Source organism: Pelobates fuscus, chromosome 7, assembly GCF_036172605.1.
Source record: "Pelobates fuscus isolate aPelFus1 chromosome 7, aPelFus1.pri, whole genome shotgun sequence".
NCBI lineage: Eukaryota > Metazoa > Chordata > Amphibia > Anura > Pelobatidae > Pelobates > Pelobates fuscus.
This window is the reverse complement of record NC_086323.1, coordinates 28,192,269-28,205,267: the sequence shown is the minus strand read 5'-3', so window position 1 is coordinate 28,205,267 and position 12,999 is coordinate 28,192,269. Positions and strand designations below refer to the sequence as shown.

The 12,999-nt window shown below is 39.9% G+C and overlaps 1 protein-coding gene across 2 annotated transcripts in view; it reads right to left on the bottom strand.

Moving 5' to 3' along the window:
- The window catches only part of SCP2 (sterol carrier protein 2), a 29,509-nt gene that overhangs the window by 15,797 nt on the left and 713 nt on the right, over positions 1-12,999 (bottom strand). For both annotated transcript variants that reach the window (XR_010084075.1, XM_063427838.1), the window contains exons 2-7: positions 10,965-11,016; positions 4,977-5,048; positions 3,605-3,736; positions 2,993-3,057; positions 1,931-2,057; positions 220-283 (exon numbers count right to left, since the gene is read on the bottom strand). Coding sequence is in view for 1 of the 2 variants with exons in the window: in XM_063427838.1 (XP_063283908.1) it covers positions 220-283; positions 1,931-2,057; positions 2,993-3,057; positions 3,605-3,736; positions 4,977-5,048; positions 10,965-11,016 (512 nt within the window). In the remaining variant the exon portion in view is untranslated. The remainder of the gene's footprint in view (positions 1-219; positions 284-1,930; positions 2,058-2,992; positions 3,058-3,604; positions 3,737-4,976; positions 5,049-10,964; positions 11,017-12,999) is intronic.

Sequence of the window (12,999 nt, the reverse complement as noted above, 5' to 3'; positions counted from 1 at the left end):
AATTAAACTCAATGGGCGTGGCATCAAATAATGTGGGTGGGATATAGTAAAAGTGGGTGGAGTATGGATAAAATCTAGGAGTAGACAAATACTTTTATAATAGTCCTTTGGCAGAGGCAGCAGTAAGCCACACCCACCATTCCATGGACCCTTGGTGGGAATACCAGCTCGGCATGCTATGTGTGTGAAGCTTTATGCTCTGTGACCCACAACACTTACGGGTTATTAACAGAATGTTTGTGATTCTTCCATGCGATCTTGGCAAAGTGTTCCTTCTTGGTGCCTGTGGGGCGAGAGCCATTATGGCAGAACATGGTGTATCAGATTAAATAAGAAAAATTGAATAATGCAAACTGTTAAAGAACAGAAAATAACCTACTTCTTATCAACTTTCTCTCGCTTTGCTGGACCTGCGGGAGAGGACCTTTCTTAACCCCCCCTCTCTTTTTTCTTTAAACTCTTTATTATTGCCATTTATATAGCGCCAACAGATTCCGTAGCGCTTTACAATAGTATGAGAGGGGGGGGATTTAACTATAAATAGGACAATTACAAGAAACCTTACAGGAACGATAGGTTGAAGAGGACCCTGCTCAAACGAGCTTACAGACTATAGGAGGTGGGGTGTAAAACACAATAAGACAGGGAATAACAATCAGAAAAGGTGGGAGTGAAGCAGAGCTGGAGGAGAGAGTAGAGTGCTGCCCTTTAGGAGAGCGCAAGAGACAGATATGCGAGGTAGAGGTTGTTACCTGGGGGACAATTAGCTTTCCTAAAGAGATGGGTTTTAAGGCACTTCTTAAATAATTTAAGACTAGGGGAGAGCCTGATGGCGGTAGGCAGGCTATTCCATAGGAAGGGAGCCGCCTGCGAGAAGTCCTGCAAGCATGAGTTGGCCATACGAGTGCGAGCAGCGGACAGGAGAAGGTCACGGGCAAAGCAGAGAGACCGAGAATACCTATGGATTTGTGAAGAGATATAAGAGGGGCTAGAATTTTTCGTGCTTTATAGGTATGGGTTAGCACTTTGAATTGACTCCAATAGGATACAGGAAGCCAATGTAAGGACTGACAGTTTGACATTCACTTTAAAATTTCCTACAAATCTCACCTTCGTGAATAACCTTGTCTGTCATTTTTTTAACTAACTAGCTTGAAAATAAATATAAAAATTTATTGGAAAGAAATTTCATTATCAGGAGGTCCAACGTCAAACACACCTGAGGGTTGCTCGAGAATGATTATCTAGGCAACAAGTGCAAAGCAAGTAGCCTAGAACTTGAAATTTTGGGCTTTTGCATAAGGCGTATGCCAACTTTTGCTACGGTTTGAAGTTGACAGATCCACTTTATTCAAATTCTAAAATCTGCATTATAATGGCTCAATTCGCAGAAGTTGGTCAGGGTTCTTCATTAAACTGTGAATTTCAATGTACATTTTTAAAAAGTTACTAGAGAAAAATAATTGGGGCTATTGCAGCCTAAAATGTGAAATTTAAAAAAAAAAAAAAAAAACCTGAAGCATTGAGTCTCCAACTCAGAAATACTCCCAACTTGGCTATTTTTGCCATGATTTGATAATTACTGTAAATTAGATGAATAGTTCTGTTTGAATTCCTGACAATTGACACTTTAGTGAAGAATACGTTTGGAAGGAGGTGCATGAAGAGTTAAGAGATGGGAAACATAAGCTCGGTTCAGGTAGGTGGAAAATTACCCATTTCAGAAGTTGAGGGAAAAAAAAAAAACAGAAGAAGAAGAAGAAAAAAAAACGAAAAGGAAAGACTGACTGAGTAGCACAAGTTTAATAAGGTAAATCTCAGGTGGGGACAAATCCACTTTAAACAGGCTGACAGAAGTCAGAAAACAGGTATTAGCCACTCACTCTGGCTCTAGAAGACACATTACTTTTGGTTATTAAGAAGAAATTACCATATTTTTCCATATGTTCTCTACCAGCACAACCAAACATCTGAGGAGCTGCAGGAACAGGCGCCAAGCCATACTTATTTATGATCACCTCCATATGCTTGTCCATAGGGTTGGTCCGGTCAGTAAACTACAGTAATGGCAGAAAGAAAGGTTCATTTCGGGGAAGACAACGGGTTACTGGAGGGGAGAAACACGGTAACAGGACAGACATTCTATATACTTCGGATACACTATATAGCTTACTTTCTTTTCCCCTTATGTCATTGAGAATGTTTGTTTGTAGAACAGAGAAAAACCACCACACACAACCTCACGTTCGACATTCACTGTAACCCCTTAAGGACCAAACTTCTGGAATAAAAGGGAATCATGACATGTCACACATGTCATGTGTCCTTAAGGGGTTAAACACCAACTTGCTGTGAGCTGCCATGTGATTTTGTAATCGTTGACTCATCCTTTAATTTTATTAGCTTTTGCTGGTGTACAGTGTTTGTTAACCTCTGCCCTGCATATTTTCTGAGATTGTCTGATCACTAATCCAGATCTATTCTTATTATAGTTTTGTACAGCTAAAGTAGATTATATACATGTATGACCTCTCCCCTACAATGGTTACTAGATCTTTATGTAGCTTGCCGATGTTTGTTATGCAAACAAGACAATAATCAAATCCTGTATGTTTTTCGATGTACAGATAAAAATCACTTTCAGTATCAGCAACAGATTCTGTAACTTTTCATATACTTTAGGTTTTATAATTTTAACTGATCGTGGCATGAAATGCATTGGTGTTATAGTGGTGGAGTCTTCACCTAATTCTGGTCCAAGCTGCAACTTTAACAATGAAGCATTAAAGGTTTGTTTGGCTGCTTCTTTTTTTTTTAAACACAAATTTTGCACTGTTATGGCTTTTTTTCCCGAATGGGTTTTGGCAGAATTATGTATGTTTTTTTTTTTTTGTTTGTTTTTTATCTACCGATTTTGGTACAGCCCCAGCACAATCATCCCCATCTATGACAGTCAGATAATTCCACCAACACATACTAAAACAGTTGTTACCTTGGATGATAGAGACCCACGCTCCATCTTCTCAAAACCAAGAGCCAAGGCACAGTCGCATAGTCCTAAGGTACACAAAGTAAAATTTGGAAATGACAAAGCACTGCTACTCAGGGGCACTGGTGTGCAACCCTATTGCTGAACTGCCGGACTGCTGAATTAATGCGGCTCTGAATATCAAATTCTAAGAACATTTTACATTCTGAAACCACTGCGTAGGAAACAGAAAACAAACAAATTTAGGATCTACAGAGACAGACAGCAATAGGGATCCGGCTCTCTACGGTTAAAAATAGGCTACTTGACAACACTGTTTCTTTATCTACCAGCCCTTTCGGACATGCAGCGATAGTGACCCTAGAATAAAACTCCCTCTTATCCACATGAAAGCTTTTTATCCAGTATTTATTAACTCCTGTTCAGTCCAAGATTCCAAGTTATCAGAAACATGGACAGAGGGGCGATTATATTGTAGGACCTCTTGCCAAGAACAGTATTTGGGAACATTATATAAGTTAAGAAATCATCCTAGACAACAGAGATTAGAGAAACACTGAGCAATTTGTGTACCCCTGTAGTGCCACTTGCTGTGGACCCCGAATTGATTCTCACCTCCCTGCACCAGCTGCCTGGCCATGAAGAGTGCTGTGGACCCGGTAGAGCAGTTATTGTTGACATTGATAATGGGAATCCCAGTCAGACCCAAACTGTGATAGATTGCACGTTGCCCACATGTGGAATCACCTACACCAGAAGAGAAAAAAAAAAAAGAAAAAAGACAATGGGTTAGAATGGCAAAAACTGGAACAATTCTGCAGAAAGTGCAAAATGTTATTGATCAGCAAGAGGCGTTCGATATGGCTTCACACAATAGGTTAGTGTTCAAACTAAAAGAACTTGTGTTATAGATGAAAATTTTTGTTAGTGGGTAGAACACTGGCTTAAAGAGAGTGCAGAGAGTTGTCATTTATAGTGTACGTCTGGTTAATAAGGTGTTTTGCTCCCTTTTCCAGTGCCGCGGAGGTCTGGTTGCTGCTGGCCCGTCTCCTTGGCTGAAATCAAACTTTATGATCCCAGCCAATCCATTGCTTTCCTGGAGGAAAAGCATTGAGAGGCAATCAACTCCAACTTGTGTCCAACTTGTCTGGTTACAACTACATGTCTGTTCGTCCACCCATTGTAAAGCGCTGCGGAATTTGACGGCGCTCTATAAATATCATAATAATCACACATGCGCAGAAAAACGCTGTGCCAATCAGCATCTCCTCGTAGCGATGCTTTGAATCAATGCAATTTTGGTCACCTGTTCTAAAGAAGGATATTTTTCCACTAGAAAAAGTGCAGAGGCGGGCTACAAAATTTATCAAAGGAATGGAACATTTTAGTTATGAAGAAAGGCTAACAAATTAAAATTAATTTACCGGTAGTTTAGAAAAATTGCAACTTAGAGGGGATATGATCACATTTTACAAATATATTCAGGACCAATAAAAACCATTGTCTGGAAATCTGTTCATAAACAGGACTATACACAGGATGTGGAACTCTCTGCCTGAAGAGGTGGTTTTATCAGAGTCTGTGCAGTTGTTTATGCAGCAACTGGATGAATACTTGCAAAAACAGAATATTCAGGAATACAGTATATTGTTTAATAGGTGGGGTAAAAGCTTCTTGACTGCCATTCTGGGGTCAATAAGGCAAATTTATGCTTGCTTGTTGCAAAATTCAAAGCACTTCAAACTTTTTTTTTTTCTCTTTTGGATCAACAGCAAAAACAGATTTGAGAAAGTCTAAACGTGATGGATGCAAGTCATTTTCAGCCTATGTAACATTATTTTTGGGGACTGCTCAATATGTAGAACTTTGTCCTAGAATTCCTGCAGCTTTTACTTCATACACATGGCTTTATTTGTTACAGGGTTAATTGAGAATTAACATATACATGATATACCACCAAGGGACACAGGCCAAAGATATAACTTACCATACACATATCCTACGCATGCCTGCTCCACTGCAGAATATGAAATTCCAGCATCATTCAGAGCCATCTGACCTGTTTGAGAGAACAAAAATCATTCCCAGGTGAGATTTGTGGTATAAAGAATAGAGTATTCTCCACTTATTCCAGAAAGTAATGGGGAATCTTTAAAAGCTGTTCTAAATTATATTCAGAAGAATCAAACATTACATATCAAGGGGCGCAATAATTTTATTAAAAGGGACACTATAGTCACCAGACCAACTCCAGCGTATTTGTTCTGGTGAGTAGAAGCATTCCCTTCAGGCTTTTTGCAGTAAACACAGTCTTTCAGAGAAAATGCAGTGTTTACATTACAGCCTAGTGATAACTTCACTGGCCACTCCTCAGATGGCTGCTAGAGGTGCTTCCAGGAGCAGTGCTGCACAGTGTGTATGGAGACACTGAACTTTTCTCATAGAGAAGCAGTGATCCAATGCATTTCTATGAGGAGATGCGGATTGGTCAGGACTGTGTTTGGCTTGTGCTGGCTCGGCTGCCGATCTGCCTCCTTGACAATCTCAGCCAATCCAATGTTTTCACTTCTGATGTCAGCCAAGCAGGCAGATCAGGGGTAGAGCCAGCAGTAGCAGACTGAAATAAAGGTAAGATTTTGTTAGATTTAGTGGGGCAGGGGAGTGCCAGGGGACTAGATGGTGGTTTTAACACTATAGGGTCAATAATACAGATTTGTGTTCCTGACCCTACAGTGTTCCTTCAAATTGCAGATTTTTCAGACACATCAACTGCTTTTTGTCACAAATTATCTACCTTCACATTAGGGTATTTGACTCTAAGAAATTTATGCCAAATTTGATTGTGAAACAAATATTAAATGTTTTGTGCTGGTAAATTTGGAATCTTCCGAGTGCATTGAGCCAAGCTCAGTGGTGCTAGTGGCAATCATTGGCTTTAAATTCTGCAGTACAATATTCAGATTTTCCACAGGCTGTAACTGAGCTGTGGGGATATTTATGGGATGATAATAGTAAACAGTTGAGAATTGCCCACTATTTCAATTCTCAGATCCCAAAGATCGTTATCATGTAAGTGAAATGTATTCCATACAAATAAAATCACAATTTGTTATAAAAATAGATACAATTTATTGTGACAATTTAAATAATAATATGCAACATGCGTGATAATAATCAATGAATATTTAGTATAACATGGTATGCAATACAATGGCAATACACATTCCAATGGTTAACACAGTCAATTGTCAAGACAAGATTTATGATGGGCTTCACAGAGAAAGAGAAAACTTTCTTTCACACAGTGCAGCAGAGAAAGGCCATAAAACTTTTGCTAGCAGTTAACTAAATAACTGAGTAACCCTTTCAATGCTGGTTAGATCTTTCTGGACATATAAGATCTATTCTCATGTAATTTTAAATAACATAACATTTAAACCAGCTCATTAGTCATTTGCTGGAACCATCCAATAAGAGAAATCTACCAAATTCTATAAGCTGAATTTTAACTTGCCTAAAAATATATCTTATCTTATATTAGAGTAAATCAATACACCTGGATAAATACCACGATCAGGGCCGTCTTTAAGGAGGGGCAAACGGGGCAGCTGCCCTGGGCCCAGTTACTCATGGGGGGCCCAAAGGAGCTGCCCCGTGGGCCCCGCCACCTGCAATAAAACATGTTTTTAAAAAAATATTTCCCTACCTAATGGGCCTGTGGTGCTAGTATTGCGGCTGCACCGGGGCCCACACACTAAGGGGGCCCACACACTTGGGGCCACCCAGTGAGCATGTTCCAGCAGGGGTCCGGTCGGTGCTGTGGCCCTTTAACAGCGCGACTGGGCCCTTGCTTAAAGGCTGCATGGGAGGAAGTGACGTCCGCGAAACATTTCCTCCCACCTCACAGACATCGGGCCGCGCAGGAGGCTGCTGAACCAGGATCCAGTGAGGAGGGGGATCAAGGAGAGCCAGACCCCCAACTCCCAACTACCCCAGCCAGCACACTGGACCCCAGGGAAGGAAGCCTCTTTCAACGGTAGGAAACTGAAGAGTGTCTGTCTGTGTCAGTATCAGTATGTCTGTGTCAGTATGTCTGTGTGTGTGTCAGTATGTCTGTGTGTGTTGAATGCAACACCGCCACCCCATACTGCCACTGTCACAACTCACCGCCACTGTCACCCCACAATGTCACTGTCACAGTTTCACATAAAGTAAAATATAAGGGGAGTTGGAGGCTTTCCATGTTAATGCATTCTTTGCTATGTTATAAATGGTTTGTTTTTCTGACAATCAGATGAGAAACACGGATATACCAAACCAGGAAACTGGGGAAACTGAGAATAAATTGCAAAGTTTAGGCTGAAATACCCAGACCGCGTAAAAATTCTATATCTCAGTTACATAGTTGAGTGTGTCAGAATGTATGTATGTGTCGGTATATGTCTGTGTGTCAGTTTGTATGTCTGTGTGTATGTCAGTGTGTGCCAGTTTGTGTCTGTATGTATGTCAGTGTGCCAGTCAGTATGTCTGTCACAGTGTCAGTATGTATCTGTATGTTGTCAGTATGTATGTATGTGTGTGTGCGCCAGTGTGTATACCTATGCATGTATCTGTATGTAGCCAATGTGTGTATATGCATGTGTGTCAGTGTTTGTGTCTGCATTTGTCAGGTTATGTATCTGTATGTCTGTATGTTGTCATTGTGTGTGTCTGTGTATCTGTATGTTGTCAGTGTATCTGTGTGTGTGTGTCAGTGTGTGCATCTGTGTCTGCATGTGTGCCAGGTTGTGTGTCTGTGTCTGTGTCAGTGTGTCTGTATAGCTGCATCTGTATGATTGTGTATATCTGTGTATCTGCAAGTGTTTCTGTGTGTGTGTGTGTGTGTGTATGTGTACCAGGGAGGAGAGTACGGGGTTCACGGGGCCCAAGCAAATGTTTGCCCAGGGTCCAATCCATATTAAAGATGGCCCTGACCACGATATGCTAACATGTGATAAGTCACACACATATATATAATTATTCTTAATTCCACCTGCAGAATGGAATTTTTATAACTATATATTTATTAGTTAATTAAGATTTCTAAATATCGAAATCTGACCGTGATTTATCCAGTCATATATCATGCTATTAGAAAAATGTTAATTAATTTATATTAATTAAATAAAACCAGCGTATTTACCAGTTAAAGAGATGTTCTCATCAGATGTTCTCAGGTAGCTAAGTGTCAAGGAATGTTTGTCATGGGTCTCTTTCTCGCTCTGACTCACTTGCTTCTTACTTCTTGTCTTTCTTCTCCCCTTGCTTACTCCTTTTCTTACTTCGTTGCTTACCTCTCCTAGCCTGTGATCCTGATTTTTAAAGGGCCAGACTTTCTGTTCGTCATTACTTGATAAGCCAATAGGAAATCGAAGGTGGGGTCACCCTGCATATAGCAATTTAGGTATTTGGTCCATAGAGGGCAGTCTCGTCTCACTAAACTTTCCTATCCAGGAAACAGTTCACTTTTCCTGATGACGATTTTGACGTAATTTGGCTTATCTTTATGCCATAACTTAAGGTTACTTGTCAGTTCAAAGAGTTTCTTTGGATTTTGCCCAGACAGTGTGTCTCCAAATCCTGCTGTAATTTCTAAAATTGACAGTTTAAACGTAATTTCAACTTTTACTTTACAATGGGAATCTTGTAAAATTTAGAAAGTAAAATTAATTACTAAGTCTTATCTGGTCACTGGTGTCTGGCTTTCTTGTGTGAAGCTAACATTAAGAAGAGTATTCCATCTCCTTCTCTGTTAGACTCATTGTATCACTTGGTTTGTTTATACAAAGCATTCCTTAGCTCAGTTAGTGTTTGGTTACAGAAAGGATAGAAATGTCGTGTCTTTGTTAGCCTGAAATCCAAAATGGAGTCTGCTCTGTTCTGAGTGATTCAGGCCATATACACTTTTAATTTCTATCATAGCACAAAATGTCTGCCGATATAAATATCCTGACAGAGCAATGCAGGTGATACACCTCTTAATTATTTTCTAGGCGCCAACTACATAAAACGGCATATGTATTTAAATTATATTAACCTGGTTACCATGCCTACAGTGCGAAAGACTGTGAATGTGACTTTTTGAATCCTCCCCTCTCCCCCCCCCTCTTTATACCAATTTATTAGGGACACTATAGTCGTCAAAACAACTTTAGCTTAATGAAGCAGTTTGTGTGTATAGATCAGGCCCCTGCAGTCTCCCTGCTCAATTTGCTGCCATTTAGGAGTTAAGTCACTTTTGTTTATGTCCATGCAGCCCTAGCCACACCTCCCCTGGCTGTGACTGACATGATGAGGAAAAAAAATTTCAGATGTTATCTTGCTTTAGAAGGGCGTTTTTTCCCTTTTAAATCTCCGGTACTGTAAATTGAACTTGAATTTCACACAGGAGGCTCCTGAAGGGTCTAGAAGGCCATAATCAGAGCGGGGGACATTCCAAGTGTGGATTTGTGTGTAATAAAAGGAAGTTTAAACATTAGATCTCTTTACAGGAAGTGTTTAGAAAAGAGTTACATACAGGGAGTTGTGATTAGAACTGCATAAACAGTGATTTAGATCCTAAATGGCAGAGAATTGAGCAGTGAGAGTGCAGGGGCATGATCCATACCCCTAAACTGTTTCATTAAGATACTGTTGTTTTGGTGCCTATAGTAATCTTTTAGGATACATCTTTGTATATGGCATCAACAAAGACCATAAATGGGGAACTCTAAATCACCTCATTACAGGTTATAGTGGTTATGTGATACCCAGAGACTTCTCCCTATTCAGCTGCACTGGTATTGAAGTGTACGTTTCATATTATTAAAGGGACACGATAGTTACCAAAACAACTACAGCTTATTGTATTTGTTCTGGTAAGTGTAATCATTCCCTTCAGGCTTTGTTAAGTAAACACAGCAGTGTTTACATTACAGACTATGGATATCTACACTGGCCACTCCTCAGATAGCTACTAGAGGTGCTTACTGGGGCAGTACTGCACAGTGTGCAGCACTGACATTCAGTGTCTCCAACCTCTGTATGGAGATACTGAACTTTACTCATAGATGCATTGATTTAATGTATCTCCATGAGGAGATGTTGATTGGCCAGGGCTGTGTTTGGCTTGTGCTGGCTCTGCCCCTGATCTGCCTCCTTGACAAGCTCAGCCAATCCCATGCTTTCCTATGTGAAAGCATTTTTGATTGGTTTAGAACACAACTTTTAATGATGTCAGCCAAGCAGGCAGATCAGGGGCAGAGTCACCAATAGCAAACTGCAATTAAAGGTAAGGGGCAGGGGGCCTATATGATGTTTTTAACAATATAGGCAACAGAGAAATTCCCCAGGCACTCAAGGTGTTGAAGCCGCAGGCAGTTTTAATGAAACAAGAAGAACAGCAACGTTTCGACCAAGCTTGAAAAAGACCTCTTGGGAGGTCGAAATGTTGTGGTTCTTTTTGTTTCATTAACCTCTTAAGGACACATGACATGTGTGACATGTCATGATTCCCTTTTATTTCAGAAGTTTGGTCCTTAAGGGGTTAAAACAGCCTGCGGCTTCAACACCTTGAGTGCCTAGGGAATTTCTTTGTTGCCATATGGTTATGGGATTGCTAGTCCTGCTCCAGAGCACCGGGTGAGTGCAGCTACTACCATCTCTTTTACAATACAGGGTGAGAAATAAAGGTTTGCGTTCCGGACCCTATAGTGTTCCTTTAATGTCATTTCCATCCATCCTGGACAGATTACACCATAATCTGTCCTAGCACTTTGAGCCCATTGTACATTATAATGTCAAACAACAATCGTTTACAGAGATGATCTCTTTCCATGGTTTCAAACACTTTTACGGAAACAAATGCAGGTGACAATACCACTTGGAAGTCATGTAATGAAGCCAAGTGATTTAATATGGGGGTTTGCATGTTACACACAATATAAACACTTCATACCTGCTTCTTTGGCGAAGTCTGTATAATCCAAATTATCTTGAGGCTTCAAGAACTATGAGAGAGAAGATGAATGGTTACTCAGAGCAGACCAAAGCGATGCAGGACAGAAGACATCTTTCTCAGTGCGGCATAGAAGGAAATTGTCTCATCATAGTGCTGACCCAGAATATTTTTTCAAATTTTTGGAACAAGAATCCGATGTGACTATTTGCCATGGCTCCTAACAGACAATAAGTTCCTTGTGTTTAGCGACTAAAATTAAAGAAACACAAACAGGCAACAGGATTGCAGGACTGTTGTTCAATATTTTATTTATTTTTAAGGCGCATTTTGGACTCAGATTATTGACACTTCATCTTGCTTTGAATTTAACAGGAGATTATGAGATACTAGAGTTGGAGCAATAACCACTGAGCTCTCGTGCAATACAGGGAATTCTGAAGCACTGTACTCTGAAATCACAAGGAATAGCGTATCAAGTAACATGCGAGGTGAGAGAGAGCACATCTACAACTCTGCCATGTAAGGTAGAACTGTAAATTTGGAATAATTAGATTTAGCCAATAGTATGTTCTGTTTGATGTTTAGTCAGCCACAGACAAATATTTTCTTGTGGAATTATTTCCAAGCATCAAGGCACAGCTTGTGACGAAGATTCACACCTGACCTCAGTGCAGGTTATTTAATCAGAAGATAAATAAATATAGAAAACGCAGTTGTAGGAGTTGGAGCGGATAATTTGCTCTGATTTGAAATGCTTGAGCGGTACAATCCCCATTTAAGGGTTTGTAGTGAATTGCTTGATCCAAGTAGATAGTCCAAAACGTATTAAATAAAATTATTATATTTGCCTTGGACGGTCTACCTGGATCAAGCGGATACACTACAAATCCTTAAACAGAGATCGGAATGCTCAAGCGCATGAAATCAGGGCAAATGATCTGCTCCATATCCAATAAGTGAATCTCTTTTTTCATTATCCCAAACTTACAACATACTACACTATTTACACCTCTATTGTCCCGCTTCTCTCTATATACCATCGGAGGGCAACTCAGGCCGCTACTCCCACCTCTCATTACAAGCATCTCTTACTATTGGCCCGAGAAGAGAGACTCCGGACTGGGTGTGAGTTTTGTACAATTTTAGGTATAACTAAAAATACATAATATATGTATATATCTCTCACCCTAAACAGAGGCCATGGTAGCTATAATCACTGCAACTTTGTTTATGCATATATTAAGTTACCACTGCACATTTAAAAAAATAAATAGACACACTCTCTCTCATTTTTTTTTTTTTGCATAAAAGGTAAGTTCATTCCTACAATTCTGGTCAGAGTCCAAGCACTATCAAAAAAGCATGACATTGCCTATTAGCTCTAAAGATGCATATGTTGATATGTCAGCTAACAGATTGACTAAGACCGTGTGTTGATCTTGTCACTGTAAATAAACATCAACTGTACAATGATACAGGCCAATGTTATAGCCCAAACTATACATCCACCCATAACCCCCACCCCAATGATTTACCAAAAATGCAGCATATGGTCAGCAACAGCCCAACTACAGTACAGGTCAGACTGTATAATAATAAGGCACAGTATAGGGCAGGCTGTATAATAATAAGGCACAGTATAGGTCAGACTGTATAATAATAAGGCACAGTATAGGTCAGGCTGTATAATAATAAGGCACAGTATGGGTCAGGCTGTATAATAATAATAATAATAATATAATAATAATAATAAGGCACAGTATAGGTCAGGCTGTATAATAATAAGGCACAGTATGGGTCAGGCTGTATAATAATAAGGCACAGTATGGGTCAGGCTGTATAATAATAAGGCACAGTATAGGGCAGGCTGTATAATAATAAGGCACAGTATAGGGCAGGCTGTATAATAATAAGGCACAGTATAGGACAGGCTGTATAATAATAAGGCACAGTATAGGACAGGCTGTATAATAATAAGGCACAGTATAGGTCAGGCTGTATAATAATAAGGCACAGTATAGGACAGGCTGTA